Source organism: Salmo salar, chromosome ssa01 (genome assembly GCF_905237065.1).
Source record: "Salmo salar chromosome ssa01, Ssal_v3.1, whole genome shotgun sequence".
Taxonomy (NCBI): domain Eukaryota; kingdom Metazoa; phylum Chordata; class Actinopteri; order Salmoniformes; family Salmonidae; genus Salmo; species Salmo salar.
Genome location: NC_059442.1, coordinates 158,539,080 through 158,558,062, shown reverse-complemented (window position 1 = coordinate 158,558,062; position 18,983 = coordinate 158,539,080). Strand labels below are relative to the sequence as shown.

At 43.6% G+C, this 18,983-nt stretch overlaps 1 protein-coding gene across 1 annotated transcript; it reads left to right on the top strand.

The window, feature by feature from the left end:
- The first annotated feature begins 11,373 nt into the window (after positions 1-11,373).
- dpm2 (dolichyl-phosphate mannosyltransferase subunit 2, regulatory) lies at positions 11,374-17,530 on the top strand. Its single transcript, XM_014141887.2, has 4 exons — positions 11,374-11,648; positions 12,763-12,852; positions 14,114-14,216; positions 16,175-17,530. Exons 1-4 carry the CDS (start codon positions 11,646-11,648, stop codon positions 16,225-16,227), a joined length of 249 nt encoding a protein of 82 aa, XP_013997362.1. The 5' UTR covers positions 11,374-11,645; the 3' UTR covers positions 16,228-17,530.
- The last annotated feature ends 1,453 nt before the right edge of the window (positions 17,531-18,983 follow it).

The window sequence follows — 18,983 nt, the reverse complement described above, 5'->3', positions numbered from 1 at the left end:
AACTGCAGTCAACAGACTGCACTAGCCCAATAGCAGCTAGCTAGCTGCTATCCTGATTGACTTCCCTGGCTAACGGCCCTGTCCCAAAGCAAGCACCAACTATCCTGGAGCTAGCCTATGCTAGGCCCCTCTCCCAGCAAGCTGAAGAGGTCCATCAGCCACTCCTTGGGCTACAATACATATTTTGCCAATTGGCCTGGACCCCTTTTCTTGCCGATACGGAACTCCGCCGATCCATCACGACTGGCCTACCGACGTAATCCGCCCGAGGGGTTTTTCAACAGGTCACGACGTCCCCTGATGCCCATCTGCTAGCCTGCTAGCCGTCTAGAGCCTACCGGACTGTTAGCTGAGGTGGTACATCAGTCAATTTCTTGGGCTACTATACCTATTTTGCCAATTGGCCTGGACCCTTTTACTACACAGACCCCTGCTGATCCGTCACGACTGGTCTGCCGACGTAATCCGCACGAGGGACTACAACAGACTTCGTCTGTCACGACGTCCCTCTAAGGCCCTTCTGCTAGCCCCGGCCCGCTAGGTGTCTGAATCGCCGTGTCTCCAGCCCGCTACTCATTGGACCCTATGATCACTCGGCTATGCATGCCTCTCCCTAATGTCAATATGCCTTGTCCATTGCTGTTTTGGTTAGTGATTATTGTCTTATTTCACTATAGAGCCTCCAGCCCTGCTCAATATGCCTCAGCTAACCCTCTTGTCCCACCTCCCACACATGCGGTGACCTCACCTGGTTTAATTGATGTCTCTAGAGACTATACCTCTCTCATCATCACTCTATGCCTAGGTTTACCTCCACTGTATTTACATCCCACCATACCTTTGTCTGTACATTATGCATTGAATCTAATCTACCGCGCCCAGAAACCTGCTCCTTTTACTCTCTGTTCTGAACGACCAGTTCTTATAGCCCTTAGCCGAACCCTTATCCTACTCTTCTGGTGATATAGAGGTTAATCCAGGCCCTGCAGTGCCTAGCTCCACTCCCATTCCCCAGAAGCTCTCATTTGTTGACTTCTGTAACCGAAAAGCCTTGGTTTCATGCATGTTAAATTTAGAAGCCTCCTCTCTAAGTGTGTTTTATTCACTGCTTTAGCACACTCAGCCAACCCGGATGTCCTAGCCGTGTCTGAATCCTGGCTTAGGAAGGCCACCAAAAACCCTGAAATTTCCATCCCTATATATAACATTTTCTGACAAGATAGAACTGCCAAAGGGGGTGGAGTTGCAATCTATTGCAGAGAGAGCCTGCAGAGTTCTGTCTTACTATCCAGGTCTGTGCCCAAACAATTTGAGCTTCGACTTTTAAAAATCCACCTTTTCAGAAACAAGTCTCTCACCATTGCCGCTTGCTATAGACCACCTTCTGTCCCCAGCTGTGCTCTGAACACCATATGTGAATTGATTGCCCCCATCTACCTTCAGAGCTCGCATTGTTAGGTGACCTAAACTGGGACATGCTTAACACCCCGGCCATCCTACAATCTAAACTTAATGCCCTCAATCTCACACAAATTATCAATGAACCTACCAGGTACAACCCCAAATCCGTAAACACAGGCACCCTCATAGATATCATCCTAACCAACCTGCCCTCCAAATACACCTCTGCTGTCTTCAACTAGGATCTCAGCGATCACTGCCTCATTGCTTGCGTCCGTAATGGGTCTGCGGTCAAACGACCACCCCTCATCACTGTCAAACGCTCCCTAAAACACTTCAGTGAGCAGGCCTTTCTAATCGACCTGGCCCGGGTATCCTGGAAGGATATTGATCTCATTCCGTCAGTAGAAGATGCCTGGTTATTCTTTAAAAGTGCTTTCCTCACAATCTTAAATAAGCATACCCCATTCAAAAAAAATGTAGAACCATGAACAGATCTAGCCCTTGGTTCACTCCAGACCTGACTGCCCTTGACCAGCACAAAAACATCCTGTGGCGTACGGCATTAGCATCGAATAGCCCCCGCGATACGCAACTTTTCAGGTAAGTTAGGAACCAATATACACAGGCAGTTATGAAATCAAAGGCTAGCTTCTTCAAACAGAAATGTGCATCCTGCAGCACAAACTCCAAAAAGTTCTGGGATACTGTAAAGTCCATGAAGAATAAGAGCACCACCTCCCAGCTGCCCACTGCACTGAGGCTAGGAAACATTGTCACCACCGATAAATCCACAATAATTGAGAATTTCAATAAGTATTTTACTACGGCTGGCCATGCTCTCCACCTGGCCACCCCTACCCTGGTCAACAGCCCTGCACCCCCCACAGCAACTTGCCCAAGCCTCCCCCATTTCTCCTTCACCCAAATTCAGATAGCTGATGTTCTGAAAGCGCTGCAAAATCTGGACCCCTACAAATCAGCAGGGCTAGACAATCTGGACCCTCTCTTTCTAAAATTATCAGCTGAAATGGTTGCAACCCCTATTACTAGCCTGTTCAACCTCTCTTTCGTATCGTCTGAGATCCCCAAAGATTGGAAAGCTGCCGCGGTCATCCCCCTCTTCAAAGGGGGAGATACTCTAGACCCAAACTGCTACAGACCTATATCTATCCTACCCTGCCTTTCTAAGGTCTTCGAAAGCCAAGTTAACAAACAGATCACCGACCATTTCGAATCCCGCTGTACCTTCTCCGCTATGCAATCTGGTTTCCGAGTCATGGGTGCACCTCAGCCACGCTCAAGGTCCTAAGCAATATCATAACCGCCATCAATAAGAGACAATACTGTGTAGCTGTATTCATCAACCTGGCCAAGGCTTTTGACTCTGTCAATCACCACATTCTTATCAGCAGACTCAACAGCCTTGGTTTCTCAAATGACTGCCTCACCTGGTTCACCAACTACTTCTCAGAGAGAGTTCAGTGTGTCAAATCGGAGGACCTGTTTTCCGGACTTCTGGCAGTCTCTATGGGGGTGCCACAGGGTTCAATCCTCAGGCAGACTCTTTTCTCTGTATACATCAATGATGTCGCTCTTGCTGTTGGTGATTCTCTGATCTACCTCTACGCAGACGACACCATTCTGTAGACTTCTGGCCCTTCTTTGGACACTGTGTTTACTAACCTCCAGACGAGCTTCAATGCCATACAACTCTCCTTCTGTGGCCTCCAACTGCTCTTCAATGCAAGTAAAACTAAATGCATGCTCTTCAACCGATCGCTGCCCGCACCTGCCCGCCTGTCCAGCATCACTACTCTGGACGGTTCTGACTTAGAATATGTGGACAACTACAAATACCTAGGTGTCTGGTTAGACTGTCCTTCCAGACTCACATTAAACATCTCCAATCCTAAATTAAATCTAGAATCGGCTTCCTATTTCGCAGCAAAACATCCTTCACTCATGCTGCCAAACATACCCTCGTAAAACTGAGTTTCCTGCCGATCCTTGACTTCGGCGATATCATTTACAAAATAGCCTCCAACACTCTAGTCAGCAAATTGGATGCAGTCTATCACAGTGCCATCCGTTTTGTCACCAAAGCCCCATATACTACCCACCTCTGTGACCTGTATGCTCTTGTTGGCTGGCTCTCGCTTTATATTCGTCGCCAAACCCACTGGCTCCAGGTCATCTATAAGTCTTTGCTAGGTAAACCCCCGCCTTATCTCAGCTCACTGGTCACCATTGCAGCACCCACCCGTAGCACGCTCTCCAGCAGGTATATTTCACTGGTCACACCCAAAGCCAATTCCTCCTTTGGCCGCCTTTCCTTACAGTTCTCTGCTGCCAATGACTGGAACGAATTGCAAAAATCACTGAAGCTGGAGACTTATATCTCCCTCTCTAACTTCTAACCTCACTAACTTTAAGCACCAGCTGTCAGAGTAGCTCACTGCACCTGTACATAGCCCATCTGTAAATAGCCCATCCAACTACCTCATCCCCATACTGTTATTTATTTCTACCCCTTTGCACCCCAGTATCTCTAGTTGCACATTCATCTTCTGCACATCTATCACTCCAGTGCTTAATTACTAAATTGTAATTATTTTGCCACTATGGCCTATTAATTGCCTTACCTCCCTTATCTTACCTCATTTGCACACACTGTATATAGACTTTTTTTTCTATTGTGTTATTGATTGTATGTTTGTTTATTCCATGTGTAACTCTGTGTTGTTGTTGTTGGTGTCACACTGCTTTGCTTTATCTTGACCAGATCGCAGTTGTAAATGAGAACTTGTTCTCCGGTCACAACTTGCAGACTTGTTTACGCTGCTGTGCGTTTTGTTGCCGATCTTACTTTGCTACCTGACGGTTTTTTACTTTTTCATTACCGTATATTTTTACTTTTTCCCTCACTCAACTTTTTTCATTCAACCTTTTCACCCCGGAGGTTTTATCTGGACATGGTTCGTCAGGACTTCAAACAGCCGAAGCTAAGTAACATTAACATGATGCCTTCTAATTGCAGTCGTTGTACTTATAATATACAGGAGAACGATCGCCTTACGGCAAGGATAGCTGTGCTGCAAGCCCAGCTTCAGACGCAATCGTTAGGCAAGGGCAAGTAACTGTACCCGATCCTGTAGGTTCATGCTCTACAACATTCGCAGAGTACGACCCTGCCTCACACAGGAAGCGGCGCAGGTCCTAATCCAGGCACTTGTCATCTCCCGTCTGGATTACTGCAACTCGCTGTTGGCTGGGCTCCCTGCCTGTGCCATTAAACCCCTACAACTCATCCAGAACGCCGCAGCCCGTCTGGTGTTCAACCTTCCCAAGTTCTCTCACGTCACCCCGCTCCTCCGCTCTCTCCACTGGCTTCCAGTTGAAGCTCGCATCCGCTACAAGACCATGGTGATTGCCTACGGAGCTGTGAAGGGAACTCCGATCTCCATACCTTCAGGCTCTGATCAGGCCCTACACCCAAACAAGGGCACTGCGTTCATCCACCACTGGCCTGCTGGCCCCCCTACCTCTGAGGAAGCACAGTTCCCGCTCAGCCCAGTCAAAACTGTTCGCTGCTCTGGCACCCCAATGGTGGAACAAGCTCCCTCACGACGCCAGGACAGCGGAGTCAATCACCACCTTCCGGAGACACCTGAAACCCCACCTCTTTAAGGAATACCTAGGATAGGATAAAGTAAACCTTCTAACCCCCCCCCCCTTAAAAGATTTAGATGCACTATTGTAAAGTGGTTGTTCCACTGGATATCATAAGGTGAATGCACCATTTTGTAAGTCGCTCTGGATAAGAGCGTCTGCTAAATGACTTAAATGTAATGTAAATGTAATTTCAGTGTAGGAAAGGATGAAACAGCGTCTGTGCCACCAGTAAGTACAGATATTAACGTTAGTATAAACCCTCTCGCACGGTCCCCGCAGCCGGACAACTTTCTCATGGCTTCTGGAGGGAAACGCTGTAGGAATGCTCAACCGGTGTCGCTTATTCAGCCGACAGAAACTTTCAACCGGTTCTCCCCATTAAGCGAGTCGGAGTCGGAGGCCGAGACTTCTCTGGTCTCTACTCCTCCCGTTGTGGGGTCTGAGACGCCGACGGCTCCCACCATTAGCTCTGACAAATTGAAAACCCTAGTCATTGGCGACTCTATTACCCGCAGTATTAGACTTAAAACTAATCATCCAGCGATCATACACTGTTTACCAGGGGGCAGGGCTACCGACGTTAAGGCTAATCTAAAGACGGTGCTGGCTAAGGCTAAAACTGGCGAGTGTAGAGAGTATAGAGATATTGTTATCCACGTCGGCACCAACGATGTTAGGATGAAACAGTCAGAGGTCACCAAGCGCAACATAGCTTCAGCGTGTAAATCAGCTAGAAAGATGTGTCGGCATCGATTAATTGTCTCTGGCCCCCTCCCAGTTAGGAGGAGTGATGAGCTCTACAGCAGAGTCTCACAACTCAATCGCTGGTTGAAAACTGTTTTCTGCCCCTCCCAAAAGATAGAATTTGTAGATAATTGGCCCTCTTTCTGGGACTCACCCACAAACAGGACCAAGCCTGGCCTGTTGAGGAGTGACGGACTCCATCCTAGCTGGAGGGGTGCTCTCATCTTATCTACGAACATAGACAGGGCTCTAACTCCTCTAGCTCCACAATGAAATAGGGTGCAGGCCAGGCAGCAGGCTGTTAGCCAGCCTGCCAGCTTAGTGGAGTCTGCCACTAGCACAGTCAGCGTAGTCAGCTCAGCTTTCCCCATTGAGCCCGTGTCTGTGCCTTGACCTAGGTTGGGCAAAATTAAAAATGGCGGTGTTCGCTTTAGCAATCTCACTAGTATAAAGACCTCCTCCATTCCTGCCATTATTGAAAGAGATTGTGATACCTCACATCTCAAAATTGGGTTACTTAATGTTAGATCCCTCACTTCCAAGGCAGTTATAGTCAATGAACTAATCACTGATCATAATCTTGATGTGATTGGCCTGACTGAAACATGGCTTAAGCCTGATGAATTTACTGTGTTAAATGAGGCCTCACCCCCCTGGTTACACTAGTGACCATACCCCCCGTGCATCCGGCAAAGGCGGAGGTGTTGCTAACATTTACGACAGCAAATTTCAATTTACAAAAAAAAAAACAATGATGTTTTCGTCTTTTGAGCTTCTAGTCATGAAATCTATGCAGCCTACTCACTCACTTTTTATAGCTACTGTTTACAGGCCTCCTGGGCCATATGCAGTGTTCCTCACTGAGTTCCCTGAATTCCTATCGGATCTTGTAGTCATAGCAGATAATATTCTAATTTTTGGAGACTTTAACATTCACATGGAAAAGTCCACAGACCCACTCCAAAAGGCTTTCGGAGCCATCATCGACTCAGTGGGTTTTGTCCAACATGTGTCTGGACCTACTCACTGCCACAGTCATACTCTGGACCTAGTTTTGTCCCATGGAATAAATGTTGTGGATCTTAATGTTTTTCCTCATAATCCTGGACTATCGGACCACCATTTTATTACGTTTGCAATCGCAACAAATAATCTGCTCAGACCCCAACCAAGGAGCATTAAAAGTCGTACTATAAATTCTCAGACAACCCAAAGATTCCTTGATGCCCTTCCAGACTCCCTCTGCCTACCCAAGGACGTCAGAGGACAAAAATCAGTTAACCACCTAACCGAGGAACTCAATTTAACCTTGCGCAATACCCTAGATGCAGATGCACCCATAAAAACTAAAAACATCTGTCATAAGAAACTAGCTCCCTGGTATACAGAAAATACACGAGCTCTGAAGCAAGCTTCCAGAAAATTGGAACGGAAATGGCGCCACACCAAACTGGAAGTCTTCCGACTAGCTTGGAAAGACAGTACCGTGCAGTATCGAAGAGCCCTCACTGCTGCTCGATCATCCTATTTTTCCAATTTAATTGAGGAAAATAAGAACAATCCGAAATTTCTTTTTGATACTGTCGCAAAGCTAACTAAAAAGCAGCCTTTGCAAATGGAGGATGGCTTTCACTTCAGCAGTAATACATTTATGAACTTCTTTGAGGAAAAGATCATGATCATTAGAAAGCAAATTACAGACTCCTCTTTAAATCTGGGTATTCCTCCAAAGCTCCATTGTCCTGAGTCTACACAACTCTGCCAGGACCTAGGATCAAGGGAGATACTAAAGTGTTTTAGTACTATATCTCTTGACACAATGATGAAAATAATCATGGCCTCCAAACCCTCAAGCTGCATACTGGACCCTATTCCAACTAAACTACTGAAAGAGCTGCTTCCTGTGCTTGGCCCTCCTATGTTGAACATAATAAACGGCTCTCTATCCACCGGATGTGTACCAAGCTCACTAAAAGTGGCAGTAATAAAGCCTCTCTTGAAAAAGCCAAACCTTGATCGAGAAATTATAAAAAACTATCGGCCTATATCGAATCTTCCATTCCTCTCAAAAATTTTAGAAAAAGCTGTTGCACAGCAACTCACTGCCTTCCTGAAGACAAACAATGTATACGAAACGCTTCAGTCTGGTTTTAGACCCCATCATAGCACTGAGACTGCACTTGTGAAGGTGGTAAATGACCTTTTAATGACGTCAGACCGAGGCTTTGCATCTGTCCTCGTGCTCCTAGATCTTAGTGCCGCTTTTGATACCATCGATCACCACATTCTTTTGGAGAGATTGGAAACCCAAATTGGTCTACATGGACAAGTTCTGGCCTGATTTAGATCTTATCTGTCGGAAAGATATCAGTTTGTCTCTGTGAATGGTTTGTCCTCTGACAAATCAATTGTAAATTTCTGTGTTCCTCAAGGTTCCGTTTTAGGACCACTATTGTTTTCACTATATATTTTACCTCTTGGGGATGTCATTCGAAAACATAATGTTAAATTTCACTGCTATGCGGACGACACACAGCTGTACATTTCAATGAAACATGGTGAAGCCCCAAAATTGCCCTCGCTAGAAGCCTGTGTTTCAGACATAAAGAAGTGGATGGCTGCAAACTTTCTACTTTTAAACTCGGACAAAACAGAGATGCTTGTTCTAGGTCCGAAGAAACAAAGAGATCTTCTGTTGAATCTGACAATTAATCTGGATGGTTGTACAGTCGTCTCAAATAAAATTGTGAAGGACCTCGGCGTTACTCTGGACCCTGATCTCTCTTTTGAAGAACATATCAAGACTGTTTCAAGGACAGCTTTTTTCCATCTACGTAACATTGCAAAAATCAGAAACTTTCTGTCCAAAAATGACGCAGAAAAATGTATCCATGCTTTTGTTACTTCTAGGCTGGACTACTGCAATGCTCTCCTTTCCGGCTACCCGGATAAAGCACTAAACAAACTTCAGTTAGTGCTAAATACGGCTGCTAGAATCCTGACTAGAACCAAAAAATGTGATCATATTACCCCAGTGCTAGCCTCCCTACACTGGCTTCCTGTTAAGGCAAGGGCTGATTTCAAGGTTTTACTGCTAACCTACAAAGCATTACATGGGCTTGCTCCTACCTATCTTTCCGATTTGGTCCTGCCGTACATACCTACACGTACGCTACGGTCACAAGACGCAGGCCTCCTAATTGTCCCTAGAATTTCTAAGCAAACGGCTGGAGGTAGGGCTTTCTCCTATAGAGCTCCATTTTTATGGAATGGTCTGCCTACCAATGTGAGAGACGCAGACTCAGTCTCAACCTTTAAGTCTTTACTGAAGACTTATCTCTTCAGTAGGTCCTATGATTAAGTATAGTCTGGCCCAGGAGTGTGAAGGTGAACGGAAAGGCTGGAGCAACGAACCGCCCTTGCTGTCTCTGCCTTGCCGGTTCCCCTCTTTCCACTGGGATTCTCTGCCTCTAACCCTTTTACAGGGGCTGAGTCACTGGCTTACTGGTGTTCTTCCATGCCGTCCATGGGAGGGGTGCGTCACTTGAGTGGGTTGAGTCACTGACGTGGTCTTCCTGTCTGGGTTGGCGCCCCCCCTTGGGTTGTGCCATGGCGGAGATCGTTGTGGGCTATACTCGGCCTTGTCTTAGGACGGTAAGTTGGTGGTTGGAGACATCCCTCTAGTGGTGTGGGGGCTGTGCTTTGGCAAAGTGGGTGGGGTTATATCCTGCCTGTTTGGCCCTGTCCGGGGGTATCATCGGATGGGGCCACAGTGTCTTCTGATCCCTCCTGTCTCAGCCTCCAGTATTTATGCTGCAGTAGTTTATGTGTCGGGGGGCTAGGGTCAGTCTGTTACATCTGGAGTATTTCTCTTGTCTTATCCGGTGTCCTGTGTGAATTTAAATATGCTCTCTCTAATTTTCTCTTTCTGTCTTTCTGTCTTTCTCTCGGAGGACCTGAGCCCTAGGACCATGCCTCAGGACTACCTGGTATGATGACTCCTTGCTGTCCCCAGTCCACCTGGCCGTGCTGCTGCTCCAGTTTCAACTGTTCTGCCTGCGGCTATGGAACCCTGACCTGTTCACCGGACGTGCTTGTTGCACCCTCGACAACTACTAAGATTATTATTATTTGACCATGCTGGTCATTTATGAACATTTTAACATCTTGACCATGTTCTGTTATAATATCCACCCTGCACAACCAGAAGAGGACTGGCCACCCCTCATAGCCTGGTTCCTCTCTAGGTTTCTTCCTAGGTTTTTGGCCTTTCTAGGGAGTTTTTCCTAGGGAGTTTTTCCTAGCCACCGTGCTTCTTTCACATGCATTGCTTGCTGTTTGGGGTTTTAGGCTGGGTTTCTGTACAGCACTTTGAGATATCAGCTGATGTACGAAGGGCTATATAAATAAATTTGATTTGATTTAGCCTACCTGGTTAAATAAAGGTGAAATAATAAAAAATAAATAAAATAGGTTTGATATTGTCATTGACAAACTGACGAACAGTAAGCCTAGCAATGGATGTTGCTAGCAAGTGTAATCGATGTGAAATGGCTAGTTAGTTAGCGGTGTTGCGCGCTAATAGCGTTTCAATCAGTGACGTCACTCGCTCTGAGACTTGAAGTAGGGTTTCCCCTTGTGTTGCAAGGGCCGCGACTTTTGTGGCGCGATGGGTAACGATGCTTCGGTGGGTGTCAGTTGTTGATGTGTGCAAGGGTCTCTGGTTCGAGCCCGGGTTGGGGCGAAGAGAGGGACGGAACCTACACTGTTACACAGGTTTAATGATAAAATGTGAAGATAATTGACTTCAATTGTATTTATTTATGTCAAGGTGATCTGGTCTGCTTGGCTAGCGAGGAGAATCTTTGTGGTCAGTGTTGCCAACTCATTTTCAGGGGAAGTTGCTAGAGGCAGGTCGATTTGTTGCTAAAAGTTGCTAAATGACGTTGTGATGTCATTGCGTAATAACGTAAAACTGCGCCATTACGTAGCGTTTTACGTAGAATACACAATAACGTTACTCAAATTGACTGGCCATCTCGGCGAAAAATATGATTTGACATTTGTTAGTTTAGATTTGTTTGTTTATCACATTTTTATTTGTAAAAGTAATATAAACACAACACATTTTATATGATCAGATATTTTAATTTTTAAAGACAACACTTAATTATTGAACAATTACACATTACACATTATTGAACAATTACATTTTACTTATTTTCTTTTTATCTGGTAAACCTACACATTCTGAATAATTATAGTTTTCAGCAGTGTATTGGTTGTTAGTTGTCATGCCTGGCTGCAAAAGTGCAGTTTGAGTGACGTCAGCAGCAGATGCTCAGCTCGTGCACAGGCAGCTGCAGTCAGCCAACAATGATTTGCTGCTGTCTGTGCACGAGCTGAGCGCCTGCTGCTGACGTCACTCACAACGTACTTTTGCAGCCAGGCACGTGTGTTGTGACAGAGACAATCGTTTTAGTGTCATTTAGAGGGAAAATGCGTGCATTTTAGCGTTTGAGTCACTTTTCAAAAGTTGCAAATACATTTTTTAAAGGAGCTCATTTTGTTGCTAAGTGTTGTTTGAAAGAAAGTTGCCAGGGTAGTCTGAAAAGTTGCTAAATCCAGCAACAAAATTGGTAAATTGGCATCACTTTTTGTGGTAGTCTAAACAGAATCCTTGCGACGTCCAACTTTGACGTGACCGCATTGAATTTAAACGGTTAGAGTAGGGTTTAGACCGAACATTTACCTATTTTCTTCATCATCCGGGTCACGCTCGCAGTTTGCGGATGTGATTCAAACGCGGAAACAACACGTTAGAAATGGTAAAAGATAATTGCCAGGGCTACTAGCCATTTTGTGATATAACCTGTATAATGTTACTATTTATTTTATAGCCACAAACCTATTTAAATGTCTACGGAATAGCTGATACAATTTCGTTAGGGAAGCTCCAGAGACTGTGAAAGCCAGAAGAGTTGCACGAACTCGCTAGCTAGATACTAACGTTACTTAACTAGCTATAATCCCTCATGTCTGTATGGTAGTTACAGACAGTTAGCTAGCTAGCCATCACACTATCGTCGTTTTCATGTGTCGTGCATGGTTCATTTTATCACCCAGCCAGATTATGAAAGGAAACGTTGTAACTACCCTGCCTGACTATCCAACCAGGCTGACCTATAATGCTGTTCTAATAATAGTTAGCCTACAGTACCCCACAGTGGTGGTGTCATAATACCCATAAAACCTAGCGGTCAAACAGGGAAATGTTTCCAATTTTTCCACCATTCATTGTTTCCCATAGGGTATTTTAGAATTTTAAAATAAGGGCTGTGTTTAATCTAGGCTTTCCCTGGCGTGACGTTTGATAACCATGTAAATCTCTCTCGGACAAGGTGATTTGTCAATATATTCAGCTCTACTTTGAATTAAAAATACTAACTAGCATCAAAATAGACATCATGCAATATTATAAAAGCTCCTGCATGTCATCTTTAGCTGGTACCTTTGCTAACAGGTACATTTTAAAGAAATGTCACAAATGTATTCATTACTACATTTAGCTAACATTAGATAGTTAATCCAGAGATTCTTACCTTTGCTTTGATTCGGCAGTCTCCAGATCATCATGGCATTTGTGGTTCATTATGATAGCCACATCAGCAGCTAATTAGCGTTTCTTTTGTTAGGGGTAAATACTGGCTAATATATTTATAAAAGTCACAAAACGCAGCCCTTATATTAAGTGTTTTTAAAATCCCTATGGGACAAGTGAATGGCTGAAAAATGATTGGAACCATTTCCCTGTTTGACTGCACACTTTTATGGGTATTATGACTCATATGGTGGTACTTTATTATTATCTCAATAATGGCTTGATACAGTATTTTCTCAGTTTAACCTCATCCTCATACATTTTGTCTTAATTTCTTGCAGGCAACAGGGACAGATCGAGCAGTTGGCATGGGCCTGGTTGGCTTCAGCCTCCTATTGTTTACATACTACACAATCTGGGTCATCATACTGGTAGGTCACAGGAGGTTGGTAGTACCTTAATTGGGGAGCACGGGCTCGTGATAACGGCTGAAGTGGAATGGTATCGAACACGTGTAACTCTGTTGTTTTTGTCGCACTGCTTTGCTTTATCTTGGCCAGGACGCAGTTGTAAATGAGAACTTGTTCTCAACTGGCCAACTGGTTAAATAAAGGTGAAAAAAAATTAACATGGGTGATTGATGACATTCCATTTGCGCCGTTCCAGACATGAACTGTGCTCCCCTAAAGCAGCCCCCTGTGTGGTAGGTATAGCTTAGCTACAGATTGTTACACCAAATAAAGTGATTTAACTAAAGATATTTTTTATATCTATTACTGGGAGTTACAGGATTGGTACTGTTTGGTATAGAACAGAGAATTTTTGACCAAGCTTGGTGATACTGGCGTCGTTCTCCTGTTTCCACGAATCAACGATTAAGACAGTATTGCTAAGGTTGGTCGAAAATTCTTTGTCCTACACCAAACAGTACCTATCCTGTAACTCCAAGTAATGGATACCAAAAATATTTGGTTAAATCACATTATCTGGTATAACAATCTGTAGCTAGGTATAGCCTAGAACTGCTATTCTGGTCCAAAATTGGTTTGTGCTGTCTTGCCAACGGGTAAATCCATTTGAATTCAATCATCTTTTGACAGCACGCCTTTTGATTAGAAAAATATTTGCCCATTGTAGAAGTGCTCAGAAAGCTGCTTTTAAGGGCCTGAATGCCGAAACATTCAAGAAATAAAGATGCTGAAAGTTTCCCCATTTTGCATACACCACCATACCATGAGACATGTCTTCATCACTGGAAAAGATAAATGGTTGAGATTGATATCATTTAAAAGCTTACAGGGTTAGCAAACTATTTTATAATTTGACTTTTTATTTTTATTTTATTTAAAAGAACATGTTTTAATGTAAATGATCTAAAAACGCATAAACTAATTTGTTGTAGCTTAGGCCCTATTTTACATCATGTAACGTTTTTGTGTTGTGCCGGCCATCGGTTGAGACACAACATGCTCTTGAAAACAGGGTGGGTGTCATGTTTTGGCTGATAAATGTACTAAAATGGGAATGAAATTTCAACTTTCAAATGGTACCACAAAGATCGTTGGAGGTCCACACATTCGAGAATGTTGACTTTGCATTGTAATTTGCAAGTTAAACTCGTTGCCAGGAATCCAATAGAAGATTATGTATTGTTTGTGTCTACTAACTCATGGGATATTGTACCTTGTCCAGCCCTTCGTGGACAGCGACCATGTGGTCCACCAGTATTTCCTTCCACGGGAGTACTCTGTCATTCTACCTGGGATTGCAGCATTGATACTGCTGCTCTGTGTAGGTGAGTTCTTGAATGCTACATTAGATGGGTTCTAATCTCGTGTTTTGCTCCCTTCCCTGTTCCTACCCTCAGCCTGTCCATCTAAAAGGACTGGATATACATAGGATATAAGGCATTCTGCTTGTTCACAAGGACCTCCCTGAGCTAGGTGCAGCTGAGATGACCATCTGATGGTCTATAAATCACAGAACAGCCTAACTGGGCATGAACAGATCCATATGCAATACACCCAAATGGGTGAATATGTGGCACCTACAATGGTGGCCAAATATATTGGTAGCCTTGCACTTTTGTTAAATAATTCCCCATTTCTTCTAAAAAAACATTGTCTCCACACATTGTTATTGGATTGTCACATGGCAGAACCATTTTATGTGGGGGAAACTTAAGTTTACAATGTTTAATTAAGAAAATGTAAACAAATGTCATGGACACAATTTTTGGCACCCAGGAGCTAATATTTGGTAAACATCCTTTTGTGAAGATAACAACAAAACAAAGTATTTTAGCCATCTATGAGCTTGCTATACCTTTCTACTGGGAATTTGGCCACCTTTTTACCTGCAAATGACTCCAATTCTTCAATATTTTTAATGTTGCCTTCCACCAACTGCTGTTTTCACATTTCCCCAAAGGTTTTTGATGGGATCCAGATCTGGATTCCTCGCTGGCCACTCCAGAACATTTTTGAATGCTTTATTTGGTAATTGGTAAACATAGTGCTGATGTATTGCCACATTTTGTTTCATTGGTCTACAGAACATTTCCCCAGGATTTAGGCATGTTTAGATGGGATTTTACAAAGTTCAATGGGTCTTTCTTGTCTCATTCAGCATTGGAGTCTTCCTATGTTTACCAACGACCAAATGAAGCATTCAAAGAAAAGAACCCCCTCCCTACAATCAAACATGGGGGAGGTTCGCTAATGGACCTCCCTACAATCAAACATGGGGGAGGTTCGCTAATGGACCTCCCTACAATCAAACATGGGGGAGGTTCGCTAATGGACCTCCCTACAATCAAACATGGGGGAGGTTCGCTAATGGACCTCCCTACAATCAAACATGGGGGAGGTTCGCTAATGGACCTCCCTACAATCAAACATGGGGGAGGTTCGCTAATGGACCTCCCTACAATCAAACATGGGGGAGGTTCGCTAATGGACCTCCCTACAATCAAACATGGGGGAGGTTCGCTAATGCTTTGAATGCTTTGCTTTGATGCCTCTGGTACTAGGGGCCTTGAACGTGTGCAAGACATAATGAAAACAGCAGATTATCAAGGTGTTTTGGAGTGCATTGTTCAACCCAGTGTCTAAAAACTGGGTCTCTGTTGAAGGTTGTGGGTCTTCCAGCAGGACAACAACCCAAACACACGTACTTCTTTTTTTTAAAAAGCTCCCAGGAATGGTTCAAGAATAAACACTGGACTGTTCTGGAGTGGGCAGCGACTGCTCCAGATCTGAATCCCATCCAAAACCTTTTTTTTTTTTATATATATAAGGGAAAGGGAGATACCTAGTCAGTTGTACAACTGAAATGTGTCTTCCACATTTAACCCAACCCCTCTGAATCAGAGAGATGCGGGGGGCTGCCTTAATCAACATCCACATCTTCGGCACCCAGTGAACAGTGGGTTAACTGCTTTGCTCAGGGTCAGAACGACAGATTTTTACCTTGTCAGCTCGGGGTATATGCCATTTGGTTACATTTTCTTAATTAACATTTCCCTCCCAAAAAAAACGTTGGTTCTGCAATGTTGACAATAGAACAAAGGTGTGGAGACCAAACTTTATTTTTTAATTTCAACTTATTTTAGAAGAAATGGGGAATTCATTAAGAAAAGTGCAAGAGTGCCAATATATTTGGCCACCACTGTAGTTCAGTCTGGTCTTGATGAGAACAGTGATCTTATTCTTCTCGTTTTAAGAGTAACCACAGACATTCTCCTCTCCTCAGGTACCTTCATTGGAGTGGTCACCAGGAAGAACCGCAAGCCTAAGGTGGACTAAGAGGGATGGTGTCACAGAGACGCTGTCAGACGGGTCAGGATGTAGCGCTAGTAGTTATGCTAACAGTAGCTTCACTAGAACCTCCCTGGTCCAGTGTCTTGCCTTACATTCCGTTGGGAGAAATAAAAAATAAAGTCTGGACTGCTTCGCTCTGACAGCTGATGAAAACCTCTAATGACTGAAAGACAGAAGACAAGACTTGAAGAGCTGCTGTACACCACCACCTATCCCTTCTCCTTATTCAGACCCACAACCTTGCGGTTGGTAATGCATGTCAGAGATTGACGTTAAAGTCTGAAAGGCACTTGCCCATCCGGCAAGTCAGAAGTCTTTTTTTGGTTGCCTAAAGATTATGATCACTTCCCTGAAAGTGTAAATTAGTTATTTACACACAAACTGCCATATATGGCCTGCCTGTCACCTACACATAGGGAAGGAATCAGATCAGTACTGGAATTCTTTGTATTTTGGTTGTTATCAGTAAAAACATTAATAGCAGGCTCAACTTGCCCGACTGCCATAAATTGTTTGTCTTTTGCGTAAACAATGGGAATGAACCAGAAAGATCAGCTTTAGGCTACTGGAATTCTTTTCAGTTTGATTTCTATATGTATTTATTTTTCATTACATGCCCATTGGGGCAAACTCGGTGCAGGCCAAACTTGTGCGACTGCTCACTTCACTTGACCCAGGCAATAGGGCAACCCTTAATGTCAATCCCTGCATGGCTGCAGATGCTATATTTATCCTTAAGGAGCATTGTCACTTTGCCAGGGATGAAATCAATGTGTCGGTATTCACTTTCACTGTATGTCGTCAGCCCTAGATAAAACCTGGCTTCATAATGTGGAGAGGAATTAGATTAGCTGATTTTGTAGAGTACTATATCAGATTTGATCAAAGTTTCACTTGTGTCCCATATCACCACATTTTGGATGTCTTTTCAGGCACTGTTTTAAGACTTAAAGATTTATTGAGTTCTTAGTTGCTAAGAATGACCAATGTCAATTGTTTAGTTAGTAACTGTAGTCTACACGGACTGAATGGGGCCAATTGATATCCAAGCATATTTATGTCCACACAAACACTTGGTATTTTAAATACTCATTGTGGCAAATTAGGAAATCTGTCATGCTTTCAAATACCATTAAGTGCTTGGCTAGTTCAAGTACAAGATAACTTAGCATCTTATATGATGGACTATTTTCTAAAGTCTGTTGAGTGAAACAAGGTCTAAAAATGTGGATGGTGTATAGGGTTAAAGGTCCTCTGTATTCACAAAATAAAAATGTTATATTGATAATTCTCGCACAATTCATTCAGGATTTCAATGTTTAGAATGTGGTCTATAATGAGAATTGATTAAAATAATCATGTTTTATTGTGTAGCCTATACATCTACGATTTAGGTCATATCATTGATCACATCAAACGATTCCTCGTAAAATGAGACATATATGGCGTTTTTTATAATCTGTTTGCAGGAGTTTTTTTCAGGTCACAAACATGAGCTAATGCTTTGTGAAAGGAGATTTCTGGTGCAGCTTGTTGGGGGTTCCGCGCAGTGTCATTATCGCCACATCCCCGCTTGCGCGCATTCATTGAAAGAACGGATTGCGATGTCAATCGTGGATAGGAGGAATGCGCTGATCTCGGGAACTATAGAGCAGACACGGGAGGACCTGAATTAGTGGCATCGATGAGCCAAACTGAGGCAAGAATCTTCATATTTTGGAATATCTATTACTAATGTTAACGCAAATATTTTAATATTGCTTGTTTTGTTAGGATATGTTTTTGACTGTATGGACGTAGCCTACTGTAGTTTTTTTATTCGTGCTAAATTTACCCGTCGGTATCCGATGCGCGCAATGACAGGCACCGGATAGACGACAGAATGATGTATCCGAATTGTGTGTGAAAAGTTTAATTTAGACAGCAAAGAATAACACCATATTCAAACCATCCGGCCAACATTATCAGAAATTGTTGGCTGTATCACCGTTATGCGCTTGCAATAACCCTTTTTAGCCTATTGTTTTATTGCATGGCCAGTCCTATAATAGCCCATATATTATTGTATAACCTACACATGTATAGGGTATTACTATATGGCAAAAGGTGTAGGCCTACTTTATTGTGCTGGTATACTGCTGTGGGTGTGGTGTGGTGTCAACTGGTTCCACTGGTCAGTGGGCCAATATAGAGCAGTGCAGATACTCAAATTGGAGTCCTCTTTCAAAGATTCTGCATGTTGATAAAAACAACCTATTTTCTACCCTATGTTTTATCAATGGTTTATCCTTGATTCATCATGATTTAACATAATAAAACGACTAATTAAACGGTTATTTTGCTAATAGATGCTTGAAGCTGGGTACTCTCCAAAACAAGGACCTCATTAGTTACAGCCACTGTGCTTGAACAGATAAAGTGCCTCTAGGGCTTTCAGGGGCGCATTGAGAGCAACGGCTACATCTAGGCCCTAGGGACTTGAACAGACTTGTTCCTCTCCTGCTTGTTGTCAAGGAGACAGCTGGTTGATCCATGATCACTGATGGTTCATATTTACATACCCCATGTGGGGGAAGGAGGGATACACTAGCAGGGCTGGACTGGCTGGTTCATTTTTAGCCCAGTGGGCCTGTCTAACTCAGGTTTTTTGTTCAAAATTATCATTATTTGGCTAATAATATGGGCCTCAGAGAAAATGTGGCCTGGTGTAGGGGCCTTGAGGGAAAAAATGGGCCGTGTGG